At 47.4% G+C, this 12472-nt stretch overlaps 1 protein-coding gene across 1 annotated transcript in view; it reads left to right on the top strand.

Moving 5' to 3' along the window:
- The window catches only part of DCDC2B (doublecortin domain containing 2B), a 37322-nt gene that overhangs the window by 17195 nt on the left and 7655 nt on the right, over positions 1-12472 (top strand). Inside the window, exons 6-9 of the mRNA XM_014057662.2 lie at positions 3917-3956; positions 4977-5030; positions 6700-6877; positions 8740-8843. Of these exons, the coding sequence (XP_013913137.2) occupies positions 3917-3956; positions 4977-5030; positions 6700-6877; positions 8740-8843 (376 nt within the window). The remainder of the gene's footprint in view (positions 1-3916; positions 3957-4976; positions 5031-6699; positions 6878-8739; positions 8844-12472) is intronic.

Raw genomic sequence — 12472 nt, 5'->3', positions numbered from 1 at the left:
AACTTGAGACCTCCGACAGTCCACCGTTATCCTACCTGGGACTTGACCTTGGTGCTCAGGGCTCTCACGTCTGCCCCGTTCGAGCCTATCCGATCCATCAGCCTTCGGCTGCTGACACTTAAGACTGTGTTCCTGGTGGCCATTACATCGGCCAGGAGGGTTTCGGAGTTGGCGGCGCTGTCTGTGTGTGCGGATCTCTGCATATTCCATCCTAACAGAGTAGTCCTCCGTTTGGACCCTTCCTTCCTTCCGAAGGTCAATACGTTGTTCCACAGGGCTCAGGAGCTCGTCCTTCCAGACTTTTGCCCGCACCCTTCCCATCCCCAAGAGCGCCAGTGGCATCATTTGGATGTTCGTAGGACCCTCCGATGTTATGTAAAGCGCATGGCTTCGTTCAGAAGATTGGAGGCGCTCTTTGTTTCCTTCCAGCCATCGTCCATGGGACAGAAGGTGTCCTCCCACACTATCGGCCGATGGTTGAAGGCGTGCATCGCTTTGGCGTACGACAGTCAATCCCAACCGGTTCCCAGACGTATTACGCCTCATTCTACCAGAAGTGCGGCTACCACGGTGGCCTGGGCTACGCAAGCCTTGGTGGAGGAGATCTGCAGGGCAGCTACTTGGGCGTCGCCCTCGCCATTTATTAGACACTACAAAGTTGACGTATACGCCTCGGCTGAGGCCTCCTTTGGGCAGAGAGTGTTACAAAGGGTTCTTTCGTCTGCGGAGGATCCTGACCAGCCTAGCTCCCGCCCTGGGACTTAATTGCTTTGGCATGTCCCATGATTGGATTCCCCAAGCAGCACACAGGAGAACGACCATTGACTTACCTGAACGGTCCTTCTATGTGTGCTGCGAGGGGAATCCAAACCCGCCCGCAGTTTCGGCTGGCCAGGGCTTCTCCTTGACTTTGACTTATGACTAACCTTGACTTTCGCCTGACTGGACTTTCTCTGGACGTGACTTAATACCTGCGTGGCTGTGGCCATGAGTGACATTGGCATGCATCTTTCAACGGCTGACTTCGTGCAAAACTGATCCGGTCCAGTCAGAGGAGGCGTGGTCAAGATTTGCATACTCAGTCTCTAGGCTAATGGACAAAGTTAACCCATGATTGGATTCCCCTCGCAGCACACATAGAAGGACTGTTCAGGTAAGTCAACGGTCAGTCTTAGTGGCTTTGCGGAAAGCTGGAAGGGTAGTGAGGGTCCGGATCTCCACGGGGAGATCGTTCCAGAGGGCCGGAGCAGCCACAGAGAAGGCCCTCCCACGAGGGGTCGACAGTCGACATTGGCTAGCAGATGGAATTCAGAGGAGGCCTAATCTGTGGGATCTAATTGGTCGTAGGGACGTGATCGGCAGGAGTCGGTCTCTCAAGTACCCAGGTCCAATGCCATGTAGGACTTTAAAAGTAATGACTAGCACCTTGAAGCGAGTCCGGAGACCAACAGGCAGCCAGTGCAGCTCGTAGAGGATAGGTGTGACGTGGGTGTACCGAGGTGCACCCACAATCGCTTGCGCGGCTGCATGCTGGACAAGCTGAAGTCTCCGAATGCTCTTCAAGGGCAGCCCCATGTAGAGCGTGTTACAGTAGTCCAGTCTTGAGGTCACAAGGGCGTGAATGACTGTTCTAAGAGCCTCCCGGTTCAGGTAGGGTCGCAATTGGTGAACCAGGCGAACCTGGGCAAATGCCCCCCCCTGGTCACAGCCGACAAGTGGTGTTCTAAAATCAGCTGTGGGTTCAGGACTCCCAAATTGCGAACCCTGTCTGAGGGGCGTAAAGTTTGACTCCCCCAGCCTGAGAGATGGAATACAAGGCCAATCTTTGGGAAGGAACAGCAACAGCCACTCGGTCTTGTCAGGATTGAGCGCAAGCTTGTTCAACCCCATCCAGATCCTGACAGCCTCCAGGCACTGACACATCACTTCAACCGCTTCACTGAGTTGACACGGGGCGGACAGATACAACTGTGTATCGTCCACATATTGATGGTATTTTATCCCGTGCCGGCGAATGATCTCACCTAGCGGCTTCATGTAGATATTAAACAGGAGGGGGGACAGGACCGAACCCTGTGGCACCCCGTAATTAAGGGGCCTAGGGGTCGATCTCTGCCCTCCGACCAACACCGACTGCGACCTGTCCGAGAGGTAGGAGGAGAACCACCAAAGAACGGTGCCTCCCACTCCTACCTCCCGTAACTGCTGCAGAAGGATACCATGGTCGATGGTATCGAAGGCCGCTGAGAGGTCAAGGAGCACTAGGATGGAGGCATGGCCCCCATCCCTGGCTCTCCAGAGATCATCGATCAGCGCAGCCAAAGCAGTTTCCGTGCTGTAGCCAGGCCTGAAACCGGACTGAAAGGAATCCAGATAATCAGTTTCATCCAAGGACCGCCGGAGCTGAAAGGCCACCACTTTCTCAACAACCTTCCCAACAAAGGGGAGGTTGGAAACTGGATGATAGTTACCCAAGATGGCTGGATCCAAAGATGGCTTCTTCAGGAGGGGTCTCACCACCGCCGCCTTTAGGAGGGGCAGGAAGCATCCCTCCCAGAGAGAGGTGTTGACTATTGCCTGGATCCAGCCACGTGTCACCTTCCTGCTGTTTGCGACCAGCCAGGAGGGGCAGCTTAGAAACAGATGTATAGATATAGGAATGTATAAAAATGTATTTGAATAACAAATGGGACTGTCAAAAAAGGATTGTAACTTATACAAAACTATTTTAAAGGTATTTGTATTTTAAAGTTTAATTTTCAATAAAGGTTTAAAAATTAAAAAAAAAAAACTTGCATGAGAAAAAAAAAAAACAGAAAAAAAGCAGTGTTGTCCAAACCTCTTCTCCCAATACCTCTGTGCTTCCAGTCTTCTCTTCCTTGTTTGAGGGAAACAAAATGAGATGTTGGGGAAATTTGGGAGAGGTCATAATTTGTGTTCTCTGAAGGGGAAACAGGGTCTACTGTGGAATCCTGAGTGCTCTCTGACCTTGGTGGTTTTCTTGCAGACACTTCGTTACTCAACTAAGTAACATCATCAGTGCTACAAGGGAGTGGTGTCTTTTGCTGTCTTTTATACACCAGTGCCTTGCCCTGTCAGAATCCATCAAAAGAAAAGAAAAGAAAAGAAAAAGGCCCAAACACATCCTTGCCAGCAATCAATATCCAGATAAACAGATTAATACCAAGATTAATACTAGACCAACAATCAAGAAGCAAACAATACCCCAATGAGGAATTGCCAAACAAGCTAACAGTAAGCAACAGTGTCCCAAAGGTGCTTTTCCAAAAAGCAACTGAACTTTCTTGTTTTTTTCCTTGAAAACATTTCGCTTCTTATCAAAGAAGCTTCTCCAGTTTCAGTTCTTCAGTTTCTTGGATGAGAAGCAAAATGTTTTCAAAGAAACAAACCAAGAAGGTCCAGTTATTTTTTTGGAAAAGCATCTTTGGGACAAGCATGCCTTGGATGATTGAGAATCTCCATAGACAAAAAACCGACTATCTAACCAAGAAGAGAGCTGTACTCTCAGAGAAAGCCACTAGGACATAAAAAGAGCCAACCCCAGCTGAGAGGCAGGGTGTGCTGGGCCTACAGACTCTGAATGTCAAGGTAGTCCAGGCTAAGAAACTAACGCCATGGAGCGGTCAACAGTTTTTACTGTAAGAGCCATAGTAACAGGATCTTGCAAGTGTGAATATGCTCCCTTGCCCCTTCCTTTTCTCTTCAGAAGAACTAGAGTGATGGTTGTCTGAGACGCTTTCTCAGCCACGCTCAGATTTTTCTTATCTGTTGTCTGGGGAGCAGCTCTCCTTCCTGTTCCTCAAAGTGATTCCTTCTGCCCATTACCCTGTAAGGTATCTCAGTAAGGTAGGAAAAACATGCTGTGGATAAGAATGTGCTGCTTTTCTGCCCATAGGAACTTTCCTTCTAACAGAAGTAGGAGCTACAATCGGGGGGTAAGTAGCCACGATGGCGGATTTCCTAAGGCAGCCCCTGTCTGAAAAGGAGCAAGGATGCTTTGCCTCTGGAGAAGATGTGTAACCTTTAAATGTTCCTGTTAGATTTTTTTAAAAATAAAATGGCTCCTGCTGTGTTTGGGGTTAACAGATGGGTCAGATATGGCCATGCCTCCTAGTGAGGGGAAATTCTTGTGGCTTGAGCTGAGCAGATCCTGAAAATTGTGGAGGAATTCTGCTCAAGTAGCTTCCCCCCTCTCCTAGGAGACCACAGAGCAGACATTCCACTTCTTGGACAAATCCCAGAAAAGAGGGTCCTTTTTCTCCCCTTATTACTTCCCATGGATGTGGTATTCATTAATAGGGACCAAATTAAAATGCTTTAATTGTTCTCTTAGAAGGCAAAAGCCTATTACTGGTCTAAATGTTTTTATTAAGTCTGGGGAGAAGTAGCATCCTGCAATGCAAAGTGCCATCCTCAGTCAGTGCAAGGGCCCCAAATATAAGCTAGAGTAGCCTCTGGCTCTATGTGCCCTTGCCCAGAAAAAGGGTAAAGTGAGGAGGGGGTGGTAGCATGGAGCCTTCGGCAGAAGGAAGGAGGCAGGACACAGTGAGCATCCGTTACTTTTCCTGTGTAGTGGTAGATAGGTTTTGCATGCATGGTATCCATTTGGCGAGAATGTCCTCAGCCTGTCCCAAAATCCCCCATAGCTGTGCTGAAAGAAGAACATTCACTTACCCGGGTCATTTGTCGGAGGGAGGGAAAAAATAAAGTGGCCAAACATTTACTTTTTATCACTTGGAAGCCTTTCGGAGGTTGTGGGCTGATAATGCTTCTTGATGTGTAGTGATCAGATTTTTTCTTTAAATAAATAAAATGTGCACAACATCACATTTAACTGGTATTTCTCTAATGTCTTACCAGTTTTTGTTCTTGCATTAGTTAAGATCAGAAACAGCAACATCTCACAATGTCATTTACCTGTTTTAGTTATTTCTGTTCAATTCTATTCTCGCCAGATGGTCTGTGAAGACGGAGCCAGTGACTCGGCACTCCTCAAGCCAGCGCAACAGGTAAAGCGAATTGGGAAGGTTTAGCCTACCAAGCTTAAATCAAAAAGTTCAGGATTTTAATGTTTCATGTTGGTTGAAAGTGGGATTCTATATTCTCAAATACCTCTAAATTACATTATACATACATAAAACACTGAAGTTTCTGCATTAAAAACCTCATTCTGAGGAATATTGATTTTTCCTCTACGATAAAAGGCTCGGTGTGCTAATTTCATGAATATTGTGGCCCACTTGTGTGTACCGGAAAGCCCAAGCAAAGTTTGGCAAGATGGCCTGCCTGCATCTTAGACCTCCAGCTGATTGGTAGGAAATAACACTATTTCCTGAGACTTCGGAAGCAGGCTCTCTTATCAACCCAGCCTAAAACCTTACACTCACCCAGGGGTGGGTTGCAGGCAGTACACCCCGGTACAGGAGCCAGCCCGGAGCACCAGATACCGCTCCGGTACGGTGCTCCAGAATGCCCACCTGCCCGCCCGAGCTCCTTACCTGTGTTTTAAAGTTGCTGCACATGCGCATGGCGCATATAGCGCTTGCGCGATGCTCTGCGGAGTAGCTGGAGCGTTGCCAATTGGAATGGGATTGAAACCCACCACTGCACCCACCCTCCTGTGCTGATTTGGGTTCAACTCTTAATCCACAGGGGCATCTGCAGGAATTTGTGGGTGTCCAAAAAGTCAAGATAGCAGCTGCAATGGCCTCATCCAAGTTCCACCCTTTTAAAAAATACAAAGCACATGGAAGGGTTTGGATTCTGTAGCCACAGCTGCCCTTTTGACTTTTCCAAATGTCCTGCCTTTTTCTTCTAATAAGTTTTATGAAAAGAAGATTTTACATTGTTAAGTGGGTCATCATGGGGCCAGCCTGATTTTAGGATTTTTTTGGGCAGTTGTTAAGAGAATCGTGGTTTTTAAGTCAATTTCTGGTTGTTAAGTAGACTCATTGTTCACAATGGCCACTTTTTGCTGGAAACATCAGTTTGTGGCCAAAAAGTCAATTGTGGTTATGAGACTGCAATACAGGATGCTGCAAATGGTTGTAAATGCACTTTGGTTGCTGAGCATTCGAAACACAATTGTGTGACTGTAGGGGGGGGTGTCAGTCATTTTAACTCCAACTCTCGGTCCCAACTACCTGTTTTGCGGCCCATCATAATTTCAAATGGTTGCTAAGTGCTTGGACATAAGTTGACCTGTATTATTATTATACCTGTAATAATAATTTAGCCTTTTGCAAACTCTGGAGTCTTGTGAAAGTCAGACACACTTCTTTGGGCCTTGTGGATTCAGGGCCTTAAAATCCCAAAGTGCCGGGCCAGAGCCTGTCCTGGGAAGTCTCTCTAGAGCAAGTGTGGGGAAGTGGCTTCCCATCAAACAAGGCTTGGATTTCTTGCCGTCCTTCCTGGTCTGGATGGAGCTGGGGCGAGTTGAAATCTTGCAGCGCTGGGGGTGTGCCAGAGACTCCTTGCTTTCCCAATGGCTACAGATCCAAAAGCAGGGGTGCTGTGGCACCTTTTCTGCAGGAAATGATTTTTTTTTTGCATGAAAAGAGATGGAGGGTGGGGGGACTTTGAGAGAATGGAAATAGATGCTGGGGATGTTTGGAGAAGATTTGAACAGGCCAGGACTAACATCTGAAAGACCCTGATGAACATTCCTTGAACTTCCAGCTGAAACTTTGGCGGGTGCATTCCACAGGGATTGTGCCTGCGAGAGACCCTCCAAGTCCCTCTGAGCCCAAGCCAGCCAAGAAATATCCTCACCAAGACAAAGGGACATCTGTCTTCCACGCCAAGCCAAGCCAGGTTGGACAAGTGAACCAGGACCCTGGCAACTATTCTACCCAAGGTAAAGGAATAAAGGGAAAAGGAGAAGCAGGCGTGTCTAGGCCTGAGAGACGGAGGGTGGACTACAACTGGTGAGGGTGCTATGGTGATGTGGGCTTTGGCCATGCTCCTTGTGAATCTAGCTCCTGGAGGGCATCAGGCTGCTCAACTGTGGACCAATGGGAGCATCCAAGGAAATTGGGAAGGATGGGCTGAAGCAACAGACCTCTGATTCTTCAGTCCAGGGTCCCTGGGGAGTTTCAAGGCCCATCATGCTGCGCCAGTCGGTCAGAAACATTTTTCAGAGGAAGCTGCCAAATGAATTTGTTAAGTAGGCAAATTACACATGGGATAATCTTTAATTATTGTTAAACATCTGACCGGCTAAATTTGCACACAATGATATGCTAGGTGCTTGGCTCCTGCATGGCTTGTGAGGAGCAGATGGTGGCCTCAGGTGTTCTTGGAGAAGACAAGGGAAGGTTGGGCTGGGTTTGTTTGAAGAACACAGGGAAATCCAGGGCTTCCCAAATTCAGAAGACCAGAAAATTCTGGGAGAAGCCAGAGGCAAAACCCTTCTGTTTTGCTATCAAAAACCCATCAGTTGTCTGCAGAATCGCTAGGGCTGTGTTTCTCAATCTTTAAGAAACCCATGTGGGGACTTCCAACTCCCAGAATTCCTCAGCCAGCCATGCCCTGGCCACCGCACATGGAGCATGCTTAATAGGAGGAAGACTTTTAAACTCAGGCTGCTTTGTGATGGCCTTGGATGACTTCAGTAAAATGCCAGTCAGGAGGAGTCTGGAGGCCTTTTGCCGATGACCCCATTTTGCTAACAGGCAGCAGCTTTCATGAGCCACATTTGCTTCAGGGAGTGACTGAACTGCTGATCCCATAAATAGGAATTTATATAGAATAATACAGAATAATAGGGTTGGAAGGGACCTTGGAGGTTATCTAGTCCAACACCCTGTTCATGCAGGAGACCCTATACCGTTTTGGACAAATGGCTGTCTAATCTTTTCTTAAATACCTCCAGTGATGAAGCATCCACAACTTCTGGAGGGAAGCCATTCACTGGTTAATTGTTCTCACAGAGAGGATTTTTTCCCTTTAGTTCTAGGTTGGTTCTCTCCTTGACAAGCTTCCATCCATTGCTTCTTGTCCTGCCTTCAGATGCTTTGGAGAATAGGTACACCCCTTCTTTGTGGCAGCCCCTGAGATATTGGAATACTGCTATCATGCCACCCCTAGTTCTTCTTTTCTTTAGACTAACCATACCCAATTCCTGCAACCATTCTTCATATATTTTAGTCTTCAGGTCCTTAATCATCATGAAAACCTCCACATTCAGATCGCTGCAAGGACCCCATACAGGATATGCCCTGCGTCAAAAGGGGAAAGTTCCTCCCACCCTTAAGGAGAAAGGAGAAGTCATGGCAAACTTTGTCAATGGGGACATGACATAATGCCCCATCCGTATCTCTCTGTTCAGAGAGCTTGAGAGGGTGGGCTGCATGGGTTGACTAGTAGATTCTACTTCAGTCTAGTTCAGTGTTTCTCGATCTTGGCCAGTTCAAGGTGAGTGGACTTCAAATCCCAGAACTCCCCAGCCAGCTAGAGAATTCTGGCTGTCGAAGTCCTCCCATCTTGAACTGGCCAAGATCAAGAAACACCGGACCAGAGGCTCCAGGCCTGTGATGATGTCCGGAGCAGCTCATGAAAGCAAATGCTGGAAAAGGGCTAGCATAGACTCCACAGGACTCCTCCTCCAACGTCTTGCAATGCAAACCATGGCTTTGTTGTTCATGGGCTGGTTTGCAAGGGGGGAAGTTCATGTTTTTCACAAGGGATCTCATGTTGCCCTGTTTTTTTTTCTTCCAGAAGATGAAAGTATTTATAAAAGGAGAGGGGCAAGGCAGGAGATGATGGATGCGCAGGAAATTGGAGAAGATGAAGACACACAGGTGGAATTGCCTGTAGATCAGGTAGGAGGGTCTCTCGGTGCATGTATTCTAGTCTCCTGGCATGCACAAACAATCCTTATACAGAATACAGAATAACAGAGTTGGAAGGGACCTGGGAGGTTATCTAGTCCAACTCCCTGCTCAAGCAGCAGACACTCTATAATTTCTGACAAATGGCAGTCCAATCAATCTCTTCTTGAAAACCTCTTTCATGAAGCTCCCTCTTCTTTTTAAAAAATATTTTTACTTTTTTAAATAATAATACACACCATGCATTTTTTGTGGGCTGTATTGGCTGGGTCAAATCTTTTTTAAGCAATGCTAATAGTAATGATGCAAATAAGTATGCATAATCCTGATCTTCCACCTTCAACAGTGCTATTCTGTCTTTATAATTCTTTATCATTTTTCCCATTAATTCATTTAAACATAAATAACATTTCTTTGTGTCATGTGTCTGTTATCCCCTACTAAGTTACTAATATTTAATATTTTGAAAATTACTCATTATTCTACCATAATTTCAATATCCCAAAGGTGTAGGACTACTAATAACACCACATATTAATAAAATTTAATCAATCCCGGGAATATATCTCAAAATCCCCACAATTTCTAATCCTTAGAAGTTTAAGTTCACAATATACTTTAACACACTATTAATATTAATAATGCAATTAGATTACCTAATGATAAACTTCCATCTACTAAGATTGGTTTATTTTAATTATAATAGATTCTTTTATCTGTTAATATGTATGGTACTATTTTCTCTATTTGTATTTTCTTTTTTTTCCTTTTTATTAATACATTTTATCATCATCCATCAGCAACCTTTTTGGAGTTCCATTATTTATTGACTTTTTAATCATCTTTTTATTTTTCTCTCTTAGAGTCTTACAACTCTTTTTTATATTTTTATACCTAATGTTTCAATGCTCTGTCCACGTACCACTCCAGCACAAATCTTATGGTCCCAGCTTGTGATTGCCAAAAATGGCCGTCATCCCTGCTGCCATTCAGGAGAGCTTGCTTTGGACCTAACGAGGAAATTGTGAGTTCCTCGTGGTCCATGAAGCGCCTCTCCTTTCTTTGCCACCCCTAAAAGGTGGCTTTGACCCCATAGGGCCAAATGGTAACGGCTGGATTTTGCAGGGTTCCAGGGGAGCCCACTATTTTCCAAGCTGTTCTCACTGAGATATCAACCGGAAGTCAGTCAGAAGCTCCCATAACTTCTGAAGACAAGCTGTTCCATTGTTTGATTGTTCTCACTGTCGGAACATTTCTGTCAGGTGTGCCTCCCTCAGTAACCAAGAAAGAAACCTCTGAACTCCATTGTTTGTGGAATTAAAAGTACTTTTACTAGTTATGAATAGATAGTAGTGAAGTAAAGCAAGGTCAGAAGAAGTCAGAAAAGAGCGAAATAGGTTAGGTTAGGTTTATTGGTTTTGTAGGCCGCCCACTCCCGAAGGACTCACAATAAACAAGGGAGGGAATAAATAAGACAATACAAACAATTTAAAAATCCACAACAGTCACAATTAAGACAGGGCTGGGTGCTTTAACAGCCCCCAGCCTGCCAGAACAGCCAGGACTTAGTAGCTTTACGGAAGGCTGGGAGGGTAGTAAGGGTCTGGATCTCCATGGGGAGCTCGTTCCAGAGGGCCGGAGCAGCAACAGAGAAGACTCTCCCCCGGGGGGTCGCCAGCCGGCATTGGCTGGCAGATGGAACCCGGAGAAGGCCAAGCCTGTGCAATCGAATTGGTCTTTGGGAGGTAATTGGCAGAAGGCGGTCTCTCAGGTACCCAGGTCCGATGCCATGTAGGGCTTTATAAGTAACAACTAGCACCTTGAAGCGAGTCCGGAGACCAATGGGCAGTCAGTGCAGCTCGCGGAGGATAGGTGTAACGTGGGTGTACCGAGGTGCACCCACAATCGCTTGCGCGGCTGCATTCTGGACTAGCTGAAGTTTTCGAACACTTTTCAAGGGCAGCCCATGTAAAGCTTATTACAGTAGTCCAGTCTTGAGGTCATGAGGGCGTGAGTGACTATCTGAAGTGCCTCACGGTCCAAATAGGGTCGCAATTGGTGCACCAGGCGAATCTGGGCAAAGACCCCCCTGGTCACAGCCGATAATCTAAAGTCAGCTGTAGATCCAGGAGAACTCCCAAACTGCGAACCCTCTCTGAGTGGCGTATAATTTCACCCCCCACACTGAGAGATGGAATAATTAGCCAATTTTTGGAAGGAACATCAATAGCCATTCGGTCTTGTCGGGATTGAGCGCAAGCTTGTTCGTTCCCATCCAGACCCTGACAGCCTCCAGGCACTGGACCATCACTTCTACTGCTTCACTGAGTTGGCACGGGACGGACAGATACAATTGTGTATCGTCCGCGTATTGGTGGTATTTAATCCCGTGCCGCAGTATGATCTCACCCAGCGGCTTCATGTAGATGTTAAATAGGAGGGGGGACAGGACCGAGCCCTGCGGCTCCCCATAATTGATGGGCCTCGGGGTTGACCTCTGTCCTCCGACCAACACCTACTGCGACCTGTCCGAGAGGTAGGAGGAGAACCACTGAAGAACGGTGCCTCCCACTCCACCTCTCGTAACCGCTGCAGAAGGATACCATGGTCGATGGTATCGAAGGACGCTGAGAGGTCAAGGAGCACTAGGATGGAGGCATGGCCCCTATCCCTGGCTCTCCAGAGATCATCGATCAGTGTGACCAAAGCAGTTTCCGTGCTGTAGCCAGGCCTGAAACTGGACTGAAAGGGATCCAGATAATCGGTTTCATCCAAGGACCGTCGGAGTTGAGAGGCCACCACTTTTTCAACAACCTTCCCTACAAAGGGGAGGTTGGAGACCGGACGATAGTTGCTCAAAATGGCTGGGTCCAGAGACGGTTTCTTCAGGAGGGGTCTCACCACCGCATCCTTTAAGAGGAGCGGGAAGGATCCCACCCAGAGAGAGGTGTTAATTATCGTCTGGATCCAGCCACGTGTTACCTCCCTGCTGGTCGAGACCAGCCAGGAAGGGCATGGGTCCAGTATACAAGTGGAGGCGCTCACCGCTCCCATGGCCTTGTCCACTTCCTCAGGCATGATAAGTTGAAACTCAATCCATAAACTCCGCTCAAGACCTTCCCCCGGTACCTCGGCTGGTACCGTGCAATTGGAGTCCAGGTCTGTCCGAATCCGAGTGACTTTATCCGTTAAATACTGAACAAATTCCTCAGCTCTACCTTGCAAAGGTTCATCCGTGTCAGGAGGGAGCGGGTTATCCTAAACAAGGCGGCTGGGCGCGATTCAGTGGACGCAATAAGAGCGGCAAAATGCGAACATTTCGCCGCCCGTATTGCCACGAGATAGGCTCTGATATAGGCTTTCATCAGTGCTCGGTCTGACTCAGACTTACTGGCCCTCCAGCGGCGCTCTAGATGTCTCTTTTGGCGCTTCATCTCCCCGAGTTCCTCAGTAAACCAAGGAGCTCTCCTGGATCCGCTACCTTGGAGAGGCCGCAAAGGCGCAATCTGGTTTAGAGCCCCCGTCGCCGCTTAATTCCAGGCAGTGACTAAGGACTCGACCGGACTGTGGACAAGAGTGTCAGGTATCACTCCGAGCGCCGTCTGAAATCCCATAGGGTC

The sequence above is a fragment of the Thamnophis sirtalis genome, unplaced genomic scaffold, assembly GCF_051295495.1.
Source record: "Thamnophis sirtalis isolate CommonGarterSnake01/CBP01778 unplaced genomic scaffold, rThaSir2_p1.2 scaffold_13, whole genome shotgun sequence".
Classification (NCBI taxonomy): Eukaryota; Metazoa; Chordata; class Lepidosauria; order Squamata; family Natricidae; genus Thamnophis; species Thamnophis sirtalis.
The sequence above is the reverse complement of the archived record's forward strand: the minus strand, read 5'-3'. Positions and strand labels throughout refer to the sequence as shown.